The 26,175-nt window shown below is 46.2% G+C and overlaps 1 protein-coding gene across 1 annotated transcript; it reads right to left on the bottom strand.

The window, feature by feature from the left end:
* Positions 1-1,479: 1,479 nt before the first annotated feature.
* LOC147653177 (uncharacterized) lies at positions 1,480-25,846 on the bottom strand. Its single transcript, XM_086889739.1, has 14 exons — positions 25,708-25,846; positions 15,817-15,879; positions 14,765-14,885; positions 14,192-14,512; positions 12,598-12,642; positions 7,449-7,493; positions 7,215-7,301; positions 6,879-6,923; positions 6,680-6,766; positions 6,385-6,466; positions 6,029-6,080; positions 5,666-5,801; positions 2,981-3,076; positions 1,480-1,741 (listed from the first exon to the last, which is right to left on the bottom strand). Exons 2-13 carry the CDS (start codon positions 15,849-15,851, stop codon positions 3,035-3,037), a joined length of 1,098 nt encoding a protein of 365 aa, XP_086745865.1. The 5' UTR covers positions 15,852-15,879; positions 25,708-25,846; the 3' UTR covers positions 1,480-1,741; positions 2,981-3,034.
* Positions 25,847-26,175: the final 329 nt, after the last annotated feature.

Consider the following 26,175-nt stretch of genomic DNA (forward strand, 5'->3'; position numbering starts at 1 on the left):
GGGCAGGGGAACGGGAGGCCAGCTGGAGCTCTGTTACCTTTCACAGCCAGGAAACAAAGAGACAAAGAAATTCCCAGGCTTAAGTTGGTGTTCACAGGTTGATCTCACGTTTCAGTGGTCAAAACTGCTGTTAATTCTTAGAAATGGCCAGTAGTTGGCCAGGAGAAAAACTCCCATCAGCCTCCAGCGGTTTTAACTTCATTAGGTGTTTCTCTTTGTTTTCTTAAATGCCAATCTGTCACAGTGTCCCTGCAGCCCCGTGTGCCTTGGCAGCCATTGGGAAGTGTATGGAACATGGAACAGGCCCATTGTCTGCCTTTCCCAGTCATTTCCCAGTCATTTCCCAGTGCATTTCCCAGTCTACTTGGGATGTTCTCTGTGGCACTGTGCTGTGTGGTTACAGGGCTGTGGGCAGAGAAAAAAGCTGAAAGTCTTGCCTGGAGAAATCCCCTGTTCTTTCCAGCACAACCTGAGACTATTTCCTATTCTCCTGTTCCTTTAACCTGGGAGTGAAGACACAGAAAATGTGGCTAAATTCACCTTTCTGCAACTTGTTGGTTGGAAGTACTTGAGCATACGAACTCAGTGTTTTATGAATACTGTCTGTGACTGCAATTCTGGATAGAAATTCCTCAGGAAATACTAGATGAATTATGAAAGAAAGATGATTACATAATAAATTGAAATCAGCTATGCCAGAAAGAACCCATGATATTTCTGAAGGAGATTCTTTGTCTGTATCCAAGTGGTTAGATATGGACAACATGAAACCAAATATGAATTTCAAAAGCAATATTCATTTAATTGCATATTCTTTTCTATATTTGATGTAATTCTTAGAAAATGGCAAGTAATGGTTTGTGAAAACCAGATTTTAAAATGATTTTCTGGAAGTTAGATGGAGTCTTGGGGTGAGATGCTCATCACTGCACTCTAAATGCATTTCTCAACCCCCCAGAAAGGAAGCCCTTGTAGAGTGGAATTCAAACAACACACACAGGAGAGCAGCGTTGGCTGCCAGAACCACTGTCAGTGCTTGTTAACCCCGAGGGTTACTGCAGCCTGGCCTTTGGAAAGCCTGGGGGTGACAGGTATAGGCAGATGCCCCACATGCTCAGACATCAGTGATCAGAATCCTTGTTCTTCCCCTCCAGGAGGAACTTCCCTGTGAGTCTTTCTTTGTTCATGGCAGCATTCAAAAGACTGTTAGGAAACGTGGCTGTGTGAGTCGCCACAGGCAGGCAACTGGAGCAAGCACAAAAGCATGGCAAAGAATTACTTCATTTCAGTATCTCCCTAAGCTGTTCCCACTTCATGGAACAATGTAGAGAAGGGAGGTAGTTCTTTCTTGGGATGACTGGTGTTTTGGGATACCATCCTTCTCACCACAGTTTCATTTTCATGGCACATACCACCCCCATCTCTTCTTTTGCAAGGCAAAAACGCATTCCCCTCAGTAACCACAAAGCTTTCCAAAGGTAACCAAAAGAACTTACAACTGTATTTGAAACAAAAATATGATGCAGCTTCTTTGCATTGAACTATAAAGTAAAACAAAAACAACAAAATTGTTCCTAGGGCTTCAAAGGAGCAGAGAACTTGGAACTATTTACATCCTGGAGAACCACGTATGGCCCTTGGGTTCCAGTCTGGGTCACTGCAAACTCTGCCTCATTCAGTGTATGAGGGCAGGCCGGCTCTTGGTCATCTTGCTTTGTTCAGCTTTGTTCAGCAGAAAAGGCTGGAACAAAAGGAGGGAGAGAGAAAAGATTTGGTTGGATTCATCCAACAGGCATATCGAGATGGCAGAGGACAATGACTGCAGTCACTTTACTCCAAGAGGACCTGCAAAGCCTTTTGACTCTCAGCAGCTGCCTCTTTGTGGAGAGCATTCTTACAGCCTTTCTGCCCTTCTACCAGACACACCCTGCTCATTTTCTTTTGCAAGTTTGCCAGCAGATCATGGCAATGCATCCCTTTGCCCAGAGGGGCCTACACAACTTGGTGTTCTATGGAAAATGACACTGCAAAGGCCCCGTGGGATGGCAGGTTACAGCTCTTGAGTCTTCCCCACTGCTTGCACCACAGGAAAACACAACATTTGTAATGGCTAAATTGTACAGTCAAAAACATAGCAGCAGCTCTAGGAATTCCTTTTGGCCAATAGTGATCACAAGCCTAGAAAGGAGTGTGAACTCTGGCAGCAACAAGCAGCACCTGATAGCTCTCCACCTTGTTTCACCACTGCTCATTGACATCACTTTTAGTGAGCTTCTCAAAGTTTCCAAGAACACACCAAGCAGTGAGTCCCAGCTCACAGGTTGCAGCATCAGGAATGAAATTCAACCCCAGGAGAAGGCTCAGGTGTGAGGCTGCACTTCTTGCCTGACTCTGCTGTGCATGGCACAGTCCTCTCCCCCTTTCAGCACCCACTCTTCCCATGCTTTGGTCCCTACTCACTGCACACGTGCTCTCCAGCTGCTCTGCCTTGGCACAGCTGATGCTGCACAGAGGACAATTTGACACAGAGCACAGCACCATCTCCAAGCTGACCCAGAGCCCTCTCTCTGCCCAAAAGCACCTCCTACCCTTCCCACTCCAAAAGCCAGCGCATGACTAAGAGGGCTGTTCATTTTCCCTCAGGAAAAGGGAAGCAGGAATTAAAGCTTTTCCATTCCTACCTCAATTGCAACCTCCCTTCCTGCAGCCAAACATCAGCCCCAACGCCTCTGTGCTTTCACAGGATGTCAGAAGGGAAAGACTCCTTGCCCTTACCCACCTACACCTACACAGCTGCTTTCTGCACTGCTTGCTTCCAGCTTGTAAAGGCCAATCTGCAGCATTTCAAGTGGCAGGAGGGACACGATGGTAGAAGCAAACTCCCGAGTATCAGGACAGGAGATACAGTTCTTCGTCTTACCCCTCTGAACAGGGACTTAGATTTACACATCTTTCTGGCATCCCAGCACTGCATACTCACTTCAGTTTGTTGGTGCCTTTGCTTGCTGGAAGCTGACATCTCTTGGGATTCTTTTCATTTCTTTTTCTTTTTGGGAAAATCCCCGTTGTCTTCTCTCTAACAGGAAGAAGGAAAACAGGAAAAATTCACTCAGGTCCTTGAAGTTCAAATAGAGACCAGTACAGCTCAGTTTGAAAGATTCTGGTTGAAAAGAGAAAAAATAACACACTGGAAATCACAAAGTGGAAACCCAAGCACAGGACGCAGGGATTTCACGTCCACTGGCAAGTAACCGAAAATGACATTTCACCTTCTTTTGCTTGGATAGGTGATATGTTTTCTAATGGCAAGGACAGATCTCCTGAGCACCTCCTTGATAATTGTAATAAAATGTAAGGCCCTTCCATTGCTGAAAATAAACATTTCATCTGTTCTGGTTGGGCCATTCTTCTTTCCACTCCATCATGATTGTAGAGAAATGTTTTCAGACTCCTGGTGGCAAAGTCAGGACCTGTAAGCATATCTGTTTTGGGATACCCCCCATCAATGGGAAGGAAAAGCTATGGTCACAGGCGAGTGAGATCCCTCAGATAGCCCAGATGTGCAGGGGCTTCTGATGTTACTACCAAAAATCTGAGAGGGGTGAAATTGTAAAAATGCAGTGAAAATTGCTGCCTTTGTCTTCCAGAAGAACAGGAAGCATTAAGGAAAAGAGTCAGTCAATGAAAACTTTTTATAGGTTTTAGAGCATTGGTTCTAAAGCATCAAGTGTGCAAATCATCAGCTCACCTGAATGAGAAACTTCCGAATCCTTTGCTACCAGTCAAGAAAATGTAAAAGAAAGTGCCCTTATCACTTAGCATTACCCACAGCGTGACTGCTGATAGCCAGAAGCATCCCAGGACTTTCTTGTGTCCCTCCCGGAGTGCAGACACACAAGGAACCATTCAGCAGCTTCTCCACAAGGCTGCTGTCAAGGAGTTCTCCTTCCAGACTGCACTCACGTCTGGGATACAGGCTCTGAGTTGGGATTTCCTGCAGTCAGACACTAGATTGCAAGGGATGACATGCCAGACACCAAATAGTTCCTCTCCTGGCTCTTGGAGACAGCAGCAGAAGTGGCAGATTGACTGCCTGCTTCCCTTTCTGACCCTGCTCTGCATGAGGGAGAACTTTTGGGCTCACTCCAGTTTCCTCACCATTTCCCTACTCTTCTTTATTCTTAACTCAGGAAGCTCAGAAAATGACAAAGTTAAAAAACCACTCAGGAAGCAAAGTTATTCCCCCGGCCCTGCTGAGCCACCTGTTCTGGGAGGAGGAACAGAAAGGGAGACAGGCCCTGCAATGTCCACAGGGAGTGCCCATCACTGCAAGGCCTGCAGCCAACTCCTTGTGCACCTGACCTCCCAGTGCTGTCTGGGAGTCAGCACTGACTCTGGGAGTCAGCTTCCCAAAAAACACTTGAGAGCAACGACCACCTCCGAGTTTGAAATGAAGGGCTGTCTTGGAATTCCAGGGAAAGCCACTGCAATGGCCGAGGGACTCTGCAAAGGGGTCTCTGCAAAGCCCCTGACTACACACAGCTGTAAAAGTCTCCGGGGCACCAAATGTCAAAGGCTTCAGCTCTTTTCCCCAGGATGAGGATTGATGAGCAGAGAGACGGTTTTTGTCTTCAGACTTAGGATGTTTGTTTTACCTTATCTACTTTACATTTTTACAGATAGTAAGTACTTCCACACACTAACCTAACAAGCTACAAACGGAGAATGTGGGCTCTGTCCACAAGGCCTTTTAAGCATAAACCATCCAGTTATCAAATGCCAACTCATTTACTTATACTTTTAACCCAATAACCAAACACCCATGTTCTGCACTGCATACATTTCCATCCAATCACCCCATACCAGCCAAAACCATGGAGAAGAAAGAAGAAAGGCAAAGACAAACCAACACCCAAGAACCTATACCTTGTCTGTTATTCACTACTACATCTCAAACTCTAAACTGTCTTTTTCACCCAGTGAATTAACATAATGCTATATAATTCAAACATCGACATTCCCAGCTCCTCCACTCAGTTTTACAAGCCTTCTCCATGGTCTTAACTCCAACCCTGTGTTCTCTCAAGTGCCGGAGCCGGTCAGCACAGATCAAAAGGACATTTTCTGTGCCTGGGACTCCAACACACAGCCACTTCTTAGGCATCACTGCTGGCATCACAGCAGCTCCAGGGAAATCCAAACAAGTGCTTTGCCTATTTATCCATCTGCCAAGTGCTTCAGATACCTACTGCTTTTGATGCAGGAACACAAGATTGGGCCACCACCAAGCTACAAAGCTCAGCTTGGGCTGAAACCCAGAGAAACCCAGCAGTGCTGGCAGGGGCTGGGCAGCCACAAGCTGCCAAAACCTCCTCTGGCAGAGGACAGCTGAGGTTTTGTTTTCTCAGGAAACCAGGATCCCAAGAAAACACTAATAGCACCAAAACACACAAAACAACAGCTTACAAGGCTTTCCATTTTCTCAGAAGGGCATTGGTGACCAATGGGAATCAGCTGTGGGTACATTCCCCTTACAGGTTTGATAACACCCTTACAGGAGATCAATCATGGCTCTAGTGCCAACGTATGAAGTGGAAACTCCACTTGGGTTTTTCAAACACCACCTTGGTCATTGTCCAAATCCACCTCCCCCTGCCCCTCTCACCTTCTTCTCTCCTGGGGACTCCTCTGAACTCCTCATGGCTCTCCTCTTCAAGTCTGGCTTCCTTGGAGATGAGAGCAACTTCTCTCCAGGAGACAAGGGCACCTTCTCCTTGTGCAAATCCCAAGGCCGGTGGCCACTGGGGATAATGGTGTCACATTAATCTGTTTGCTTAAGCTCTTCAAGATCTTTTCCAACCTCAACAATTTCATGAGTAGATCATGAAATAATAATTCTTCAGTTGGGGAAAATTCCCTGCATTGAGGTTTTCTGAGAAAAATCTGACTTACAACCCAAATGTTTGTGCATTCCAGGTTCTTTCAAGTATCTGCCCGGCAGAGGTGGAAACACGGTCTGTTTACTTACGATGTTCTTGGCTGAGAACTCGGCCACCTTCCTGACGCTCTGCCTGCCTGCTCTGGAAAGCAACAAAGGAAAAGGTTGCATTTCTTTACCCTGTGGTCTCTGAACAAGAGGTTAGAGAGTCACTCTCTTCCAGGAGGTATTTGTCAAAAAGGTTGTTCATCACCCCAGATGGGAGTTTCCTAACTAAATAGTGCTTGTCCTCTGCTGAGCTGCTACCTTGAGTTCTACGTAATGATTGCTTACAGTTTCTTGAGCCATTCCTAAATTCATCCCTGTTCAGCAAAGCAGAGGAAATCACACTGCTTAATCAGTGGGAACGCTTGATGGTCTCTGCCACATCTAACACACAAAATTACCTGTCAGCACAGAAAGAACTGGGTTTCCTTTGCATTTCTCTTTATTCTGTTTCTGTGCTGCAGATCCATCAGGTTGGGATTCCTAGAAGTAAAGGACAAAGTAGCTTAGCATGTACCTTAACATCACATCTCCTGACATCAAACCTGTGTTAATGGCACATTAGGGGCACGTGCATTTTTGAATAAATAGTTTTAAAACATTCTAAGAGCTGCCAAAGAGCTGAAGTGAACTTCTGCTAAGCAGAAAGATCTCTTGGCACTGATCAGCAGTCCTGGCAAAAATGGGCTGGGGTACCTTTCCTGCCAATGGAAGTCTGCACATCTCTGCTCTTGTAGGCGTCTGAAGAGGTGACAGGAGAGGTGGCAGTGAGCTGCTCATTTCCTGGAAAGACAGGGAGAGAAGCAGCTCTCAACTTCTATTTTATCTCCACCCATTTCCTTAATAAATGCAAAACATAAACAAACACAGAGATCTGCTTTTTAAGAGAACTCACTCTCAAAATTTCTTCAATTGATGGCACATCAATGGGCTTCCTTTCCTGAAACATGAATGAGGGAAACAGGAGGAGTTTATTCTGGTGTTTCAGTAATGTCAGGTTCTTTGCAAACCTTTGCTAACCAACAGCTCTAGAAATGTCCTGCAAGTGTATTAGTCCTAAAATGAGAGTAAGGATGAAATGGCCCATCTGAAGGGCAGTTAATAACAGAGAGCAGGCATGGACAGAGCTGTCAACTCCTCCTCGGAGATGTCTGTATTCCCTTTGGAATGTGGCAGTCAGGGAACACTGCTGCCACGTCTAAACTACTGCTACTACTCCTACATCTCTCACCTCTGCCTGCAATGGAAATTTGCAAGTCTCTGTTCTAGCAGGTGACTGCAGAGGTGGCAGGAGAGGTGGCAGGCAGCTGCTCATTTCCTGGAAAGAGTGGGAGAGAAACAGCTCCCAGCACTTTTTGCTGATGCACACAGAGGGAGTTTCACCCTTCCCAGAGTCAGAGGGATCCACCTCCTCATGGATTTGCACAAGCTTCCCCATGGAGATCTGATATTGAAGAGCACCCACCTTCAATATTCCTTCAATGGACTGCACATAAATGTGCACGATGGGCTGAAAGAAGAAAGAGGGAAGCAGTGTGAGTATGTTTGGGTATTTTACTGATTGTTAGGAAACAAGCATGTACTCAGCAAACATTTCCTTACCAACTGCTCTAGAAAGGTCAGACAAGTCCATGCATAATGAAATGCCAGTAAGGATTAACAGCACTATCTAAAAGGCAGTGAGGAGCAGAGACCAGGCAGAGGAAGAGCTGAAGCCGCTAAGATCACCTGCTGCAACATCAATGTCTGCCTTCCCTGACAGTCAGGAAACACTGTTTCCATTTCTGACTTTTTATTACTGTAGTAAGAAAGAATGTTCCTGCAGGCTGCTCCCTTTTTAAAATATCACTTTTCTTTAGTTGCTCTTGAAGCAGCTAAGCTTTGCCTGCAAAGGCACAGGCAGCCTCTGCATTTCCAAGAGTTGAGCAAAAAGCTTCATTAGTTAAGATAAAACGCTTAGAAATAATAGTTCCCAATTCTAGAGAAATTCTTACTTCAATTCTAGAGAAGGAGAAGTGTTTGTCATTCACCCAAATAACATCAGACTGATTCTTCTGAAGTAAAAATACACCCTGGCTAAAATGCAACCCTTGCACAGTGCACTTGGTGCTTGGCTTCCAGTCCAAAGCACAGCTCCTGCTTTTGTAACTCAGGCTGGCTCCAGACTGGGTCCTCCTGCCAAGATTGAGCTTTTGCTCAGCAAAGACTTGACCATCATCACTTGGGCTCCTGGAAAGACATCCTACTACGTATTACACACAGCAATTGTGTGCAGAGAAAGGTCAGGCCTTCTGGCACAGGAGCTTTTCTGAAGGACTAAACCAGAGAGCACAAACTTCAAACTCAGCCCAGCTTATGGACAAGCTCTGCAAGGTAGCTTTGGTTCTGGGGAGCATTTCTGGCACAAGGAAAGCACCCACACTGGGAGCTCCTGCAAGACAGAGCAGACCCTCCATCTCTTTTCAGGCAGCTTCACGGGATGCCTTGTCCTTCCTTCTCCCTAAGGACAGAAGTGCTCTTGAATTGTTCTGAAATTCAGCTTCTTGAAACCTGACATGGCAAACTGCAGACGACCTCAGGTTCTCTTGACTTTGGAGTTGGCCTTTTTTTATGGATTTAGTTTTCTTTTTGGTGTTTCTTTGTTTTTTTTATGGTTTTGTTGTGTTGTTTGGTTTGGGTTTTTGTTTGTTTTCTTCTTCCTTTCTTTTCTTTCTTTATCCGTAATGATTTTTTTGGACTCTCCTTTTAAAGTTCACTCCAAGAAAGATGCCACATTTCTGTTCCTTTATGCACACTGACACTTCCTAATTGGGCCCTGTCACCAAGCCTCTCCCACATGACATGAACTAGGAAGTTGGCTTTACAAACCCCTTTTCTTAAGGGGCTGGAAGAAGAGCTAAAACCTGGCACAAGAGGACATGGGATACATCTCAGCATCATGGATGCTGTAGTTTGAAGGCTTCTTCCAGTTCATTTGGACAGATACCTTAAAGAGACTGTGGTGACACTTGAGAGCGAAGGTTCTGCTTTGGAAAAGAGGGGAAAGGGCTGTTCAATATCTCTGTGAAGGCCAAGCGAGTCCCTGCATGCCTATTCCCTGTGGATTCATTCCCTCTGCACTGGATCTGCTTGCCTGTTCCATCTGTAAGACTCAATTTTCAGTGCTGCCAGGAAAAGAAGCTGTCAATAAGGAATTCCCACCTGCAGGTGATGTGCACCTTAGACATTCAATGAGCCAAAAGCCTGGGCTGGAAGAAATGGCTTTCCCAAGGGATGTCCAGGGAAGTCCCTGGAAAAACCCAGTTTGGCATGTGGCTGTTCAGTACACCTGAGGCCAAAGCCTTTCATTCAGATGGATTTCAAAGCAGGAGGAGGGAAGAACAGCAGAGTTTCTTCTGCTCTGGACCTCTTCACTGTCAGGGTCGCTGCAGGGTGTTACTGCGTGTGCCGCAAGGAACCCGTGAGTGCGACCTGCGTTCTCGGGGCTTGGAGAACACCGCTAGAAATTGCTGATGATAAAAGGGAAGGGACAGGTCCTTGTTGGAGTATCCAAAGACTCTTTATTCAAAGGATAACAGCCTCACATGAATTCAGGGATGAGAACAGGATCGGACTCAGGGCACAGGTTAAACACAGGGACAAATGGGGTGGGTCTGAGGGTCGAGGTCCAACAGGGACAAGGGAAAATGCTGCAGGGAGTGGCTAAAGACCGGGAGAATGGATTGGGATAACAGGGTGTGATAGATTGGCATTTAAGAAAACAAAGAGAAACACCTAATGAAGTTAAAACCGCTGGAGGCTGATGGGAGTTTTTCTCCTGGCCAACTACTGGCCATTTCTAAGAATTAACAGCAGTTTTGACCACTGAAACGTGAGATCAACCTGTGAACACCAACTTAAGCCTGGGAATTTCTTTGTCTCTTTGTTTCCTGGCTGTGAAAGGTAACAGAGCTCCAGCTGGCCTCCCGTTCCCCTGCCCAGCCCATGCGTCCCGGGCAGGGGCTGGGCTGGGCCTGCAGCGGCTCCCGGCCGGGAGATGGGGCCTGCGGGGCTTCTCCCGGGCCCAGGCCGGGCCAGGCCGCTCCCTGGCTTGGCTGCAGTTTTTGCTGTGACTGAATTCACCAGAGACTGACGAGTAAGGAAAGAAAAAAGCTCTTGACCAGCGACTGGCTGAGACAGTGACCACACTCTCCAAAGCAGCAATGAAGAATCTTCCATCGCAGACAACTCCAGCCACTGCTCCGGCAGAGATCACAGAACCATCTACAAAGCCTGGGCAAGATTTTAACCCTTTTATTACCCAGATGAGACTTGCAGATTAATCCTTTTTTCCAGAGAAAGAAAAAGACAGTAATCAACATGTAAAGAGACTTGATAAACTATTAGAGACTGCAAAGAAAAGAATTAATCTTCAGAAGAGGGAGAGAATAAGGTGATGCTTTAATTAAGCTGAAATATTTTTCTGTTAAAGTTATGGTGATGGACAATAGTGTTCTGAAAAGACTCCTTTAATTAATGACAGAGTATATTGGGAGGAATAGAGTAGTACAAAATGTGGATTTTGAGCAAAAAGTAAAGTGATTGTGATACAGTGAGGTGCTGGAATAGAGTGAGGAATAGTAATAGTTGAAGATTTGAGGCCTTGAGAGGCAAAGAGAAAACTTCTGTTTCCAGGGAAGCTCACAGAGACAGATGAAGAGAACTTTTGCCTTTGAATAACTTATCCTTAAAAATGACACCCCTAGACTCATGACCCATAAAACACCTCAGAAGGACATCAAATGGGAGGAGAAAATCTGATGACAGATTTCCGGGCAGCTGGCATCAGAGAAATAGAAAGCTATAACAGAAATAGTTTTCTTGTGAGAAACTCCGTAGATTAGCAGAAGAAGACTTCTCTTTCTCTAAAAGACTGATGGAAACAATATGGCAAGAATTGGGACTGTTTTAAACACCAAAATTCCAAAGTTTTTTGTCTCTGTGTTGTCATGTGAACAAGGAAATGGTTGGGTAGTGGGGAAAAAGGAGTTTTCTGTAAGTTTTATTCTGGTGTTCTTATTCTTATAGTTTTGTCAATAAACTCTCTTTATTCCTTTTAAGTTTTAAGCCTGTTTTGCTCTTGTTCTAATCCATATCTCACAGCAAGAAATAAGTATGTTTTCTAGTGATTTTTTTAGTTACTGATTTAAAACCACGACACAGGGGTGCAGCAATGCAGCAAACAAAGCCAATGGGAGTTAAGAGAAGGAAGAACATACTTGGAAGGGGACATGAAACAGGGGCTGAACGAAGGTGACACTAATTTCCACAAACTACTAGAACACCAGAACGCAAAAGGCACCAACATGTGACTGCAAAGGCCCTGGGAAAAAGGTTTTCCACACCCACACTTAGGGGTGAGCCTGCTGTCCCGTGCTATCCCCACCAGGGTCGACACGTTCCTGCAACAGGCACCTAGGCCTCCACAGCAGGGCAGGAGTCTCCCCACAGCTCTTGTTTCACCTAAAACAGGAGGAAGGGATGAGCTTTCAGCCAAAGGCCCCAATGATCAGGCTTCCCAGGATCCTTTCTCTGCCTGAATCTCTCTCCCCCATTCAGCACAGCTCACAGGATGTATCCTAAGAGCCAAGCCGCCAAGCCCTGTTCCCCAGTCACCTCTCCCATGCTGGACACCCAGCACACAGGCCATAGATCATGGGCTGCAGCCTCACTGGTTCTTCCTCCTCCTCCCTCTCCAGGCTTCAGCACTGCAGGACTGTCTTATCAAAGACTGGTTCATCACTGAGACCAACCCAAAGGAAGAAAATAAGAAAACGACAGGACTGAAACAAGCAGAAAACTTAAGAAGGAATTTTTCCCGTACAGAGCCAGTCCTTAAAACACCCATGAACAGAAATCAGTCACTTCGAGCCACAGCCCAGAGATCCCGCTGGCAGAGGAGGATCATTCAGCATATTCATTCAAAGTTTCATCTCTCAGCTCCAAAATGGACTAAGCCTGGAGTGAAAACCCCACGAGAGCTAGACAATGATTCCAAAGGACAAGGGGAACACTTTCAGGTTAGGCTCCCTGAAGCATTTTCCATTCCCCCGCCTCCTCTGGCTCAAACATGGCACAGCTCTACAAATACAGAGCCTACTGAAAACAGTGGAAAAGAGGAAAGAGAAGTTTGCTGCCACTTTGGCCCGCTCAGAAATACTGAGAAGCACAATGGCCCTGAAAGCATGGGGCTGGTTTCCCTTTGGTAACAATGGGAATTTGGAAGCCTAGTCACAAGATAGCTAGGCCTGAGCCTTTGGACAAGGGGAGCTCAGGAAAGGCAACTACCAGCTAGAGGTAAACCAGAGTGGCTCTGGTTACCTGGGATGACTTGTCAGTCTGGCTCTTGAAGTGCTCTAGAGAGTGTTACTACAGTCACAAACTGAGAGGAGGGCTGACCTTACAACTACAGCTTTTATCTCTGCTTCTCCTCAGCCCTCCCCAAAACACATTTTCAGGGAGGGCAACATCTGCTGGGTGGACAGCAGCTGAGCAATGTACTTTTGCCCCAGCCATTTCCTTCATGTGTGCAGAACATAAGCAAATACAAAGATCCATTATGGGAGAGCACCAACCTTCAAAGTTTTTTCAGTAGATGGCACATCAGTGGGCTGCTCTTTCTGAAACAAGAACAAGAGAGGCAGAAAGAGTTAATTTGGGTTTTTTACTAATTGACATCTACTCAGCTAGCATTTGCTTACCAACAGCTCTACAAATGTCAAGCAAGTCCATTACAAATGAAATGCTAGAAGAATGAAAAGGCCCATCTGAAGGGGAATTGGGAATTGAGAGCAGGTAGCAAGGCAGCTGAAATCCCCACAGTCACCTCCTCTTCCTCTAGGAAAAATGTCTGTGCTCCCTTTGGAACCTGTTAGTTGCGAAACACTGTTTCCATTCTTCAACTACTACTACAAATTACTAGTGCTACTGCTACTACTTCTACTATTATTAATTTTTCTTTTCATTACTGTTATTGCAATTATGTAATTATGTTTGTACAGTCTTCTCCCTTGGTGGAATTTAGCTTTGAAGCAGTTAAGCTTTGCCTTCAAAGACACCCGCTCCCTCTGCATTTAAATGAGTTTTGAAAAAGCTTCCTTTGTTAAAACAACAACAACAACAAAAATGTCAGGAATAATAGTTCCCAATTCTTTTAAACCAGTTGTAGAGAATGAGGAATATTTGCCATTGACCCAAATCAAATGAGACTCCTTATTGTTCTGAACTCCACAGCAGGCAGGACAAGATGCTGACTTTCAACACATCCGGAAAGGTGCGCCAGAGTTTATGCAAATTCTGGCTGATTTTAGACATCCTCACCTTTCCCACACCGGATTTCCAAATCCCAACTACCATTTCTCACTCTCTCATTTCTTGGCAAAGTACTGAATTTAGCAGCCAGATTTGGATCAGTGGATTTTCTCCATGGCCACCCAGAGACACACTATGGACAGAAGTTGGATTTGGGCTGCCCCAAAGAGCTGAGTCCACCCCCAGCTGATGGCAGAACCTGGCAGGGACTCCACTCATCTCTCAGAAACACTGTTTCTGGGCACTCCGTCCTTCTCCTCCCTCAGCACACACTCCAAGGAAGATGCAGCATCCCTGCTCCTTTCTTCACACCGATACTCCTGAACTGGGCTTCCAAGCAGCAAGGACAAACACTGCCCATTGCTGGTGGCCTGAGGGCTGATTGCAGCACTTTGCAAATCTTCCAAGAGTTTGAGACCCAAAATGGGGCTTGATCTTTTTGGCACTTGACACTAAGGAATGGCTCCTGCACTGCTTTACTTCTCCCAGCATCCTCTCATTTTCCACAAGATATTGCCTACAATCCTTTGCATCCCGTCAGTACCCTTTCCTAGGAAAAGCTGACTGCAGCCATCAGCTCTTCCTCCTCTTTCCAAAGGTCAAACACATTTTGAAAACCATCTCTGTGGCTCTCCCAGCCCAGCTGCTTTGCCTCAGCACCGTGGGCACCTACATTCCATAGGGCACGGGAATATCCCAATGCTGAAGGATGATGCTGGCAAAACCCCAAAATGCACCTGGGAACCAAGTGCCTTGGAGCTCTGGGGAGGCTGAGCCACGAGGCAGGCAGGGCCTGTGTGCTGGTCCCTTGGCCTTGAGGGACTGCCAACAACAGAGAGCCTCAACAATTGCACTCACCTTGACAGGCTCAGGCAGGATTTTGCACTGTGGAGCTTTGCCTTCTGACCCTCGATCTGAGAGACTGTCATGGCTGTCATAGTTCCTCTCAGGATTTGGTGTGTGCTCCAGTGATTGTGTTGAGCATTCTCTCCATCTGTCCTCATGTGAAAGGTTTGTCTTCCTGGAGGCCGGCCTATGACTGTGGCTTTGTGACTGGGCTTTGGGCTTGTTTGGAATCCAGATGGGATTCAGAGGGGACTCGTGGCTCAGGAGCACCTTGGAGTCCTGATCGCCCAGCAGGTTCTTAATGCGCCTTGACAGCTCATCTTCTTTATAGGTCTGCAACAGAATAACAGAGGGGCAAATGTCACAAACACCCCAAGCAAGAGACCTTGCTCAGTATCTTCATGGAATCACCATGCATCCCCACAAAGGAAGTCAGGCAAGCCCAGTGAAGCAGATGGAAAGATGTGCTGTGTCTGCAGGGATTGGGCTCAAGTCTGCTACGGCCCATGCAGAAGACACGGCTCTCCTCTCCCAGGCCAAGCCTCCTTCCTCCTCTCCATACAACCTTCAGCCCACTCCCATTACCTTGTAGGGTCTGGCAAAGAGAGGAGTCTTCCCCAGGAATGGATCTTTCTCCTCTGGAGCCACCTGCCTCCTTCGCCTCTCTTGCTCCAGGAAGCGGAGCAAATCTCTGTTGTTGTTGCAGCTTCCAGCCCGAGACAGAGAAAGGAGAGTTAACACTTGAACCCCTGTTTATGCTGTGTGCAGAACCTGGGGCTTTCCCACAAGGGCACATGTCCAGCACCAAAGCAATGCTGAAATGCACGGGATGCTGACAGCACACAGATCAGTTCTGCTCAGCGTGTGCTCTGTCCCAGAGCAAAGAGACACACAAGGGACAGCAGGCAGCCTCCTCAGGGATTGCTGCACCTGATCCCAGCCACCAAGACAGGTGGGAAGGGAAAAACTGTCCCCCCATTTCCTTGTGATACAAATGGAGAAGCAGTCACTGGGGATGATGATGAGCACATGAGCGGCCAAATCCACTTGCAATAATCAATGGCAGAAAATGCCATGCTTGTTCTCCTTCAGACCTCTCACCCCACTCTCCCCCTGAGAATCAAAGACAATCCTCTCTTTTCATCATGTTGACACTTTCAAGGACTGAACTTTGTCCACTTTATGAACAGCCTTGGAAACTCACTCTCTAATTTCAATGGATATTTGGAAAGCTGTGTACCTGGAAAATCATGTAGTTGCATTTAAAGACATGCCATCAACACATTTAGAAGGAAGATCTCATAAATTAAGAAAAGTCCACATCAAATCCTCCTCTTCCTCCTCAGCCACATATGCATGTACTCAATTCCAGCAGCCCCACATCCTAACACCAATAAAGCTGTGCCCCACTGAAGGAAACCACATCCTTTAAACTGTCCCTGCTCTGTGAAAGACTTTTGAAGAAATAGTGAAACTATGGTTCTGATATTTGTGGACATTGGAGAAGGAAAAGCATGCAGGCACAGAGGATGCAGGTATCTGTTTCTACTCTACTGCCGAGTCTGTTCGATACATCCGAGATTCTCCTTGCCTATCCAACTTCACAAGTGCCAAGATTACATTGAATTAATTCCTACCTCTTGTCACTGATCTGGTTGTGAGTCGGTTCCATTCCAAAGCCTCCGTTTGAGTCAGCTTCTCTGGAAGAGAACAAACAGATATTCACCATCTGCACGAGGACAGGCCTAAAGCAGGGCTCAAGATCTCCAGGGACTCAGAGCCTGGACTGCACAACTGGGAGTCATTGCAGTGCTCCTAAACATAAAGCAGGCAAACATGGGGATTGCACGAAACTGAGAATGGCAGAACCAAGAGATGCACTTTGCCCTTCCCCCAGCAGTGATGCTGCCTTTCAGCTCAGCTCTTAACTCCAGATCTGGCCAGGAGCATGACAGACCAGGCCACTGCTCCAGGCTCTGGGCTGTTTACTCCCATTTTAAGAATACAAGTGCCCTAGGAACCCTGCCTTTACACAAGCAAATGGGCCTGACATGAATGGCAGCTTTTGTGGAAAGGGGAAGGAATGAAAAGGCAGGCAAGAAAAAGCCCTGAAAAGACAGCTCTAGTTGGAAAGATAACAAGATTCCATCTGCAGAAGTAAACAATCTCAAACAGGTGGATATAGCATGGAAAACATTTACATTTCAGGGTGTGACATTCATTTGCAGCATCTCACACTCCGGAGAGAACAGAATGATTTCTCGCTGGGCATGAGGAGGCAACAGGAGAATTGTGTGAAGTCTTGTGAACCACCCCGCTTAGGGCAACAGGAGCACAGACACTTGGGGGAAGAGGTGAAGCAGCAGAGCTCTAGGCCACAGCTTTAACAACCAGGCAAGACACCAGCATGGAACCATTCTGCCAGCCACGGGCCACTGCAGATGGGAATCCTGTCAGACCCCCACCTTCTCCTGCAGCTGGGAAACCTAAGAATAGACACTCACACTAAGCTTGGAGGACACATCTGGAAGCAAACAAACACCCCATCTTTCTTCCCTTTCACCGTCATGAAATCCTTGATGTTGGCTGGAAAATAAACTGCCTTAAAAGAACAAGGTGCCCACTTGAATTTCAAGTTAAATGAAGGTGGGAGAAGTTGGAAGCGCATACAGAGAGAAGTCATTCCATCTTTCTTCCAGCTTCTGTTGAATGGACCTGGCATTGACATCAGCTGGGCAGAGCGAGATGCACGCCAACATGCGAATCAACAGCGTGGCAGGGAAGCCTGCTCTGTCACCAGTTTTTCCTTACCATGGCCACAAAGCACACAAGTGGCCAGCAGGTAAACTGAGATTTCACTAAACAGTGCAAAAGTTTTGCAAACGCCCTTGACAAGGCCAGGGTTTTGACCACACTGATGCCCCATGGATCTGAGGGTGCACAGGAGGCGTTAACCTGACACTATTCCCACAAGGTACAAACGCTCTTGCAACCAAGGTGTGCTTCTCAACACAAGCTTTCCTCCCTGTCAAGAGGAAAGCAGGCACCCAAGTGACCCTGATGAGAATTCTTACAAGCTTTTGACAGTGCTGTATTTGGCCAGGCTCATGTCTGCATCCTTTTGTAGGACATATTTGATTGCTCTTCTTTCTGCCTTCTCCAGCCAGCCCCAGACAACGAGCTGCTCTAATGGAACAAGGAAGCCTGCAAGCTGCTTGGAAAATTAAACTCTTTTGTACCCATCTCAAGAGCTTCTCCTCTAAATGTTGCTATCACTAAGCTTCCCACAATATTTTTATGAGCAAAGCTTGATGTTTGGCATACAGTCAGTTATTCAAAAAGACAACTTGACATACAGTCATGGGACACACTGGATTTGTAGCACCAGAGAATCATAAATCTATAGAAGCACAGAATCTTTTAGGTCAGAAAGGGCCTTAAATTTTCTCTTAGTTTCACTCCTCTGCCATGGGCAGGGACACCTTTCACTAGACCAGGTTTCTCAGAGGCCTGTCCAACCTGGCCTTGAATGCTATTCATCTATTTTGGTGGCCATTGTACTAACATAAATATAAGATGTGAATATACATAAAAGACCATGGGAAGGAAAATGGCTTTGATTCCTGTAATAGATTGATATTGTTTGTTAGTCAAATTCAATATGATTGCTAAATATAATATGATTGCTGAAGCTGTTTAATACAATGTTGGAGCTAAAACTTCAGAAAGGCAGAACCACCATATCCGGCTGCAAAACTAGAATTACAACATCTCCTTACTAGGAGGAGGGTTGCCTAACTGGTATAGGACCAAGGCCCGCTCACAGACTGAGGAAGACTACAAGCCTTCATCTGAACCACCGAGAGGCAGAAGACCCCCTAGCAACAGGCAGTGCAGGCACCGACGCGATCCAGGAAGACACATATGCAAGAAGTGTAAATAAAGGAAATAAATATATGAAGTGTATATAAAGGAAAACCTCCTCAGCTAAAGCATGCACTTAGGGTGGAGCAGTGTCTCCCCGGGCCGCCCCAGCTGCTGGTCTTTGCTTGCCTACTGCTTCCTGAATCAATAAAATTGATATTCATAAATGATTATTTAAATTGTCCCATTTATTCAGTCACAACGATTTATAACAATTTTGGTGCCCTGACTCAGATCCACATATCTGTGGTTTCGAAGTCCCCCCTTTGGGGACACACCCTATCTTAGGATAGCCCTGGTGTGGGGGGTTCCTATTCCCCAGACCTGGTATTCCGGACCCCAAGTGAAATTCGGTAAGCAAGCAAATGGAATCTGCGGAACCCCTTAAATTTTGTGCATGAGGACCAAGCCAAGACTCCGGACGGGGCAAGTACAGAATTGGGAATCCGTTTGGTTGGGGTTGGTGATCCCAGAGTCCAGTGTCTGAGAGGTCTCCTGGAGACCAAGCGAGAGCGGAGCCCTTCATTAGTGCGTTTCCCACAGTCCGCAAGGACCTGGGCCACTGCACCTGTGGGACAAGCCCTCCATAAAACCCAGTTTGTGGCTACATCTTGGCCAGTTACAAGGAAGAGGATGGAAAAAATAGAGGATTGGCAAGAAAGAGCCCTGGATGAGTTGTTGAGAGAGGCTCAGAAAGTGTATGTAAGGAGGGAGGAGGAGTTCCAGAAAAGGCAGACTAGGTTGCTGGTGGCTGCGGTGTGGGAGGGGGTCAGTAAACCGAGAAAAGGGAGGGTTTACTAAGGGACCCCAAGGGTCTAGAAAAGCTGTTGGGAAAAGAGATTGGAGTGAAGTTGAATGTTTTTACTGTCACAAGAAAGGGGATTTGAAGGAGGATTGTAGAAAGGGAATTGAAGAGAAGAAGCTATTTGAACAGGATTAGAGGGGTCAGGGGCTCTATCTATTTGGGGAGCCATAGAAAATCATCAGAGCCCTTGATAAAGTTGAAAGTGAGTACCTTAGCAAGAGGTACTCGAATTTTTGGTAGACTCTGGGGCAGAGTGGTCCACTGTCCAACAAGTACCTAAAGGATGTAAACCTTCATCAAAAAACATCCAAGAAATGGGGGCCAGTAGAGAACCTTTTTTGTTCCCCAAAATTGAGAATGTACTGTTAGAATCAGAGTGTAAATTTGGAGCTGGACCATTGTCATTAGTTCCTGAAGCAGATTATCATTTGCTGGGACGGGATTGTAAGTATGGTATGCTCCTGAAACTGTAGGGAAATTGAATATTGAACCTTTTGAAGTAGTAATTAAGAACGCTGAAATCCCTGTAAGAATAAAACAATACCTCATTTCCCAAGAAGGGAGAAGAAGGTTGAAACCTGAAATCAAGAGGCTGCTACAAAAAGGTCTCTTGGAACCTTGCATGTTGCCCTACAATACCTCGATTTTACCAGTTCTAAAGCCGGATGGCCACTATAGATTGGTGCATGATTTGTGGGAAATAAATAAACGGACTGTGACCCCTTTCCCTGTGGTTGCAAATCCACATACACTGTTAAGTCAACTAAACCCCAAATATCAGTGGTACTCGGTTATAGGCTTAAAAGATGCATTTTGGGCATGTCCTCTTAAGGAGGAGTGCAGAGGTTATTTTGCCTTTGAGTGGGAAGATCCCGATACCCATAGGAAACAGCAATTAAGATGGACTGTACTCCCTCAAGGATTTAGCAAGTCACCTCATTTGTTTGGTCAGGCTTTGGAACAAATTCTGTGGGATTATGAATTAGGGACAGGGATGGTTTTATTACAATATGTGGGCAATTTATTAATTGCAGGCGAAAATGAAGCAAGTGTTAGAGCAGAAAGCATGAAATTGTTAAACTTCCTGAGTTAACAGGGACTTAAACTGACCAGATCAAAACTGCAATTTGTGGAAGACGAAGTGAAATATTTAGGACATTGGATTAAGAAAGGACGCAAGAAGTTAGATCCTGAACGGGTAAAAGGCATTTTAGCATTAGAACTCCCCAAAAGTAAGAGGCACATTAGACAAGTGTTGGGGTTGTTGGGATACTGTAGGCAATGGATTTTAGCAGAAAAGTTCAATTTTTGTATCAGCAGTTCATGGGAGAAGGAGCAATAAAATGGAGCAAAGAGGACTGTCAGGCTTTTAAGAAGCTGAAGGAAGATTTAATCCAGGCTCCAGTGCTCAGCCTCCCTGACGTTAGGAGACCTTTTTATTTGTTTGTGGATAGCCAGGAGGGAACTGCTTATGGAGTATTGACCCAGGAGTGGGCAGGGAAAAAAAGTCTGTGGGATATCTTTCGAAATTGTTAGACCCCGTAAGCCGAGGATGGCCCTCATGCTTACAAGCAATTGTGGCTGTAGCCTTATTAGTAGAAGAAGCCAGCAAAGTTACTTTTGGGAGTAAGCTGAAGGTATTAACTCCACATAATGTCTGGGGAATTTTACAACAAAAAGCTGAAAAATGGATTACAGATGCACGGTTATTAAAGAATGAAGGAATTTTGATTCAGTCCCCCAGCTTGGAAACAGAAACAACATCTTTACATAATCCAGCGCAATTTTTGTATGGGGAATCTGAAAAAAGACATATCTCACGATTGGATCCAGTGTATAGAACAGCAAACCAAAATTAGAGATTTGGAAGATAGTGCGCTGGAAGAGGGGAAGAGAACATTTTTGTAGATGGGTCTTCTAGAATAGTAGATGGAGAAAGGAGGTCAGGATATGCATTAGTTAATGGAGACACCCTTAAAGTGATTCAATCAAGTCTGTTAAGTCAGGCCTGGTCTGCACGGGCATGTGAATTACATGCAGTACTACAGGCATTAAAACTATGAAAAGAGAAAAGGGAACTATATACACAGACACAAAATATGCTTTTAGGTTGGTACATACATTTGGAAAAATTTGGGAAGAGAGAGGTCTCATTAACTCCCAAGAGAAAGGATTGGTGCACAGGGAGTTAATAAGGCAAACTTGAGAGGCCTTAGGAGGACCCATGGCAATTGCAGTGGTCCATGTGAGAGGACACCAGAGAGGAGTAACCACTGAAATGAGAGGTAATAATTTGGCAGATGAAGAAGCAAAAAAAGTGGCAATACTGGTTTTTAAACAGCCAGAAAATAAAAATAGATCCTTAAATAGGAACACTTATCCGTTTAAATTATCCTTTAGTAAACAGGAGGAAGAAATATTTAAGAAAGAAGGATTTATTAAAAAGGGAAATCAGTGGTTCCTCCCCAGTGGTAGAGAAGTCCTTCCAAAAGGGCTCGCTTGGAAAATACTCAGGAATATTCATCATAAAACACATGCTCATTGGTTGCTAAGAGCATTAGTGGATCAGTTTACCAATAAATATATGTGTATGGGTATTTATAATTTGGCCAAACAGTTAGCAGGGGCTTGTATGACATGCCAAAAAGTTTAATAAACAGCACCTAAAAGACAAAGTGCTGGGAGGAGGAGAGCTAGCAATCAGAACCTTTGCCCGAGTACAAGTGGATTTCACCGAACTCCCCAAAGTGGAAGATACTGTTATTTGTTAGTTAGAGTTGATCACCTCACCCACTATGTGGAAGCAGCTCCCACAGCCCTTGCGACTGCACAGACAGTAATAAAAGCTTTTTTAGGGAAAATAATCCCCTGATATGGGATAGTAGAAGTTATAGATTCAGACCAGAGACCACATTTTACTTCAAAAAATAATAAAACACGCTCTGGAACCTTCAGGCATAAAATGGGATTATCATCCCCAAAGCACTGGGATGGTAGAGAGAGTGATGGGGAAATAAAGAAGCAGATAACCAAGCTGATGCTAGAAACCCGACTATCCTGGGTAAGATGTGTGCCGTTAGCCCTTTTAAACATCCACACTCAGCCCAGGACTGATACAGGAATTTCACCCTTTGAAATGTTTTTTGGCATGCCATACGATATGGAAATACCTCCAGAGCAGCAGGTATTAGAAAACCAGCTGTTAAATGAATATGTTTGAAGTCTAATGAAAAGAAGGAATGAACTGAGAAAACAAGGACTGATTACCCAGAGATCTCCCCAGAATGCACCTATTCACCATGTACAACCTGGAGACTCTGTCCTCATTAAAGCTTGGAAAGAAATCTCTCTCACCCCTAAATGGGAAGGTCCTTTTCTCCTTTTGCTCACCACAGATACAGCTGTACGGACTGCTGAAAGAGAATGGACACACGCCAGCCGGACCAAGGGTCCAGTCGCTGATGCACAGGAAGTTGTTCCCCAACCTGATGAACTGAAAGTCCAGTTAAAACGTAAAACTAATGAGTGATGTGTTTTGTCCTGAGCTTGATTGCATTTGCTACCCTTTTATTTGCTTTAGGTGTAAGTTGTGTAAGGACAATTGGGGGGGACATTGTAGAACAGGATATCCCCCGAGAAAAAATTGTGGAGAAGGCTACAATTGTGAAAGGTTATTAACTTCAACCTATGTAGAGCAAGCGGCGAACATGGGGCAACTTCAAAAGGGGTCCCTTGAGTGGTGGAAAATATACGCACATGGAATCCATCCAGAAAAAGTGTGCACACCCTAATTCATCCAGAAGCGCACCTAATATATTAGGGAAATTGGAAATCATCGCAGTGGTGTGCAGGAAACGCATACCCTGGGTAATGTGCTCAGCACCACAGGCAAAGAGTAAAAGTTGGGAAGTGTATGTGACCCAGCATCAAGCCCAAGGGAGAGCCCCTGAAAAATACGACTGCTGCCAAGAAGATGGGACACCTTGCTGCTCCAAGCAAAGGAGTAGGCAGAGGAGGCAGAGACGTACAGAAACTGTGGGGAACGAACACTCCCGGGGCAGTGATCCAGAAAGCTCCCAAAACTGTGTCATACATGCGTCCCTCTAAAATACCACCTCGTTTCCCTACTGCACAGGTAAAACACTACATTATTGCTCCCCTCTGGTACCCACCAATTCTCCTGGGATACCCTTTGTGGATTTACTGTCTGTCAATTGTAATGGCTCAGCATGCCCACCAGCCTTTTCAATGGTCTCTTATTAGATGGAATGATCAAACTGTGCTCCAAAGCTATGTCAGAGCAGCACCTCCCTCCTTCACACCACAATTGTGTCAGCTAGTGCCTACAGAGATGTGCTGGAATCAAGAGAGTTTTTACATGTGTCCTGGCACTGGGCCTCCTTACTGTAATTATCCCAGGCATTACTACTGTGCCTACTGGAGGTGTGAGACTATGGCATCTAACTGGAAAACAGCAGGAGATAAATCTCTAACTGTGGGGTGGAGGCCAGCTGGATGCAAGCCTCCCCGGCCAGATCCCTCCAGGGCCATGCAATTGGGCTGCTGGCAAGTGGTATTTCCGGACGGAAATTACACACACCTTTATGTCAATGTAACTAACCCTGAGGACAGAGGATGGGCTGTGGGAAAAACATGGGGAATGAGATACTGGGTATCAGGAACAGACAGGGGAGGCCTCTTTCTTATCAAAAAGGAATTTGCTTTAGAAGACCCCCAGCCAGAGGGTCCCAATCCTGTTATCAAACTGCTTATCAAGAACAATCCCAATTCTGTGATCAAGAACAATCCCCACAAAAGATAAAAGCTGACACCAACCGAGGGGTCCCCTAGAACTATGGCACCTCTAGTATACTGGACAGAAGCCTTGACTCTAGAGCAAGGCTTGGTAGGTCCCTTATGGAAAACAATGCAGGCTAGCTATGCCTTTTTAAATGCTACCCATTGTGAGCTGGCCCAGCACTGGTGGTTGTGCTATGATGTCAAGCCTCCTTACTATGAAGCCATCGGGACCCAGGAACCATTTAATCAAAGCAATGTAAGCTATCCAACACAATGCAACTGGGAAGACTGGGGAAGTTAGGACTTACTTTACAAAATGTAAAGGGAGCTGGAACATGTGTAGGAAACATAACAAAAAGAATAAAAGGATTGTGTAAAAACACTCTAAAGGAACCTGAAAAGGCTCAAGGGAAATGGCTCATTCCTGTCAGTGGAGCACAGTGGATCTGCTCTTGAGTAGGTCCTACGGCCTGTTTATCTTTGGATGTATTTAATGGTTCCAGGGAATACTGCATACAGGTGATATTAATGCCATGGGTGCTATAGCACCCAGAGAGAGAGGTCCTTGACAGAGTTGAAAACAACAATCATAGGATACAAAAAAGGGAACCCTTAAATGCAATTACAATCGCCACACTTTTTGGAGTCAGAGCATTAGGGGCAGGATCTGGAATTGCATCCTTAGTGAATCAACAACAAGGGTTAACTAGCCTTCGGGCAGCAGTAGATGAGTATTTAGAAAGAATTGAAAAGTCTGTTTCAGCCTTTGAAAGACCTCTTACATCATTATCTGAAGTGGTATTCCAAAATCGAAGGGGAATGGATCTGTTGTTGTTAGAACAAGGAGGAGTATGTGTAGCCCTTGGGGAGGAATGTTGTGTTTATGCAGACCACACGGGAATAGAAAGAGATACTATGGCAGAACTGCGGGAAGGATTAGAAAAAAGACGCAAAGAAAGGGAACAGTGACGAAGCTGGTATGAGTCTTGGTTTTCTCAGTCACCCTGATTAACAACTCTGCTATCCACTTTAATGGGTCCAGTGGTTGTAGTATTGTTAAGCCTCACTCTTGGTCCCTGTCTAATCAATTGGGTAATATCAACAGCAAAAGGAAGATTGGAGGCAGCCCATCTGTTACTAATCCATCTACAATCAGAAAGGGAAGAGCCTGAAAGTGAGGTAATGTTAAATAGAGCAAGAGAGGTGTTAAAGAGGCCAGGCCACCCCAGGGCTGGTCTTTGCTTGCTTACTACTACCTGAATCAACAAAATTGATTTTCATAAATGATTATTTAAATTGCCCCTTTTATTCAGTCACAACAATTTATGACAATTCCTGAAAGTGGCAAAATAATGAATCAATAGCTTTGGCTTCACTTTGGGATGCGGGTTTTTCCACACGGGCTTTACCACCTCCCTCTGCAGTCCCTGCCTGCGACAGTTCAGCTCTAAGAGCGGCCCCTCACAGCTGCTCCCACTCCCAACGGGGCAATCCCAGGCCCCAGCTGGAGCACCTGCTGCAGGCACTGCCCAGGAAAAGGCCAGAGCTCCCCCAGCCACACATCTGCTGGCTGTGCCCACAAGCCTCTCCTTCTCAGTGCTGGCACCTTTTGGCAGCACACGGGGCAGAACCAAGGGGCCTTTGTGCTTCCCATGCCAGCCTCCTTTGCCAGCCACTGCCTGGCTCTCCTGCTCCTCACAGACACTTAGGATTAAAGCTGAGTCAGCAGCAAGCCCTCCTGCAACCTTGCCCTTTTCCACTTGGAAGTAATCTGTCCCCCTGCAGGCTGGGTAATTGGAATCCCAACTCTTTGCACAAAGAGGTCCTTAAAGGCCATTTCACCGCTGAGTGACTCTTTTGCAGCAAAGTGCTGTCAGCATGCAGAGGCAGGAGGAAGAGGCTGCGTTTGAAGCAGCTGCTGTTGGTGGCCATTGCTGGAAGGCAGCAGAGACAGCCCAGGCTGGCCTGTTTGCCCCTTGGCAGCCAAGCGGAGAACTACCTGGCACAAGGAGGCCTTGCGGGCAAGGAATGACTCCCCAATGGCGGTAGAGGTGCTGCGAACAGGCTTTCTGGCCAAGCAATGCTCTCGAATGCAGCTGCACTGCGCTCCGTGCTGCTGCAGCCCGCGGGCGCTGCCCAAGGACGGTTCTGCCGTTGGCAGGGCCCGGGTGACAACGGAGCGTCCCGGGCGTGGCCGTTCCGGTGTCCAGGTGCCGCGGGGGTCAGAGGGCACGGAACCCTGCTGGAGCCTGCCCGCAGCCCCTGCTGCACTGCGGGAACCCTGCCCTGCCCGAGAGGCAGCAGCACACCTTGGGCCGTGCCCAGGGCGGGGGCCAGCAGGGCCCTGTGCCAGCGAGCCCCCGTGCCCTGGCCTGCAGCTGAGAAGGAACTGCTGAGGGAGCCCTCAGGGACCAGGGCCACAGCTGCAGCTGCTTTGTCCAAAGGCTGGGGGCATTCTGTGAGAAAA

The sequence above is a fragment of the Cyanistes caeruleus genome, chromosome 5, assembly GCF_971803275.1.
Source record: "Cyanistes caeruleus chromosome 5, bCyaCae1.hap1.1, whole genome shotgun sequence".
In the NCBI taxonomy this organism is placed as follows: domain Eukaryota; kingdom Metazoa; phylum Chordata; class Aves; order Passeriformes; family Paridae; genus Cyanistes; species Cyanistes caeruleus.

What these genes read in the sequence shown, in the direction of transcription:
- LOC147653177 (XM_086889739.1), bottom strand. Translation starts at nt 15,851, where the DNA reads ATGGAACCGACTCACAACCAGATCAGTGACAAGAG. An exon ending in CCATTGAAGGAATATTGAAG is followed by an intron (nt 7,302 to 7,448) that starts GTGGGTGCTCTT and finishes CACTCTTTCCAG; the next exon opens with GAAATGAGCAGCTGCCTGCC. An exon ending in GACTTCCATTGGCAGGAAAG is followed by an intron (nt 6,467 to 6,679) that starts GTACCCCAGCCC and finishes CTTTACTTCTAG; the next exon opens with GAATCCCAACCTGATGGATC.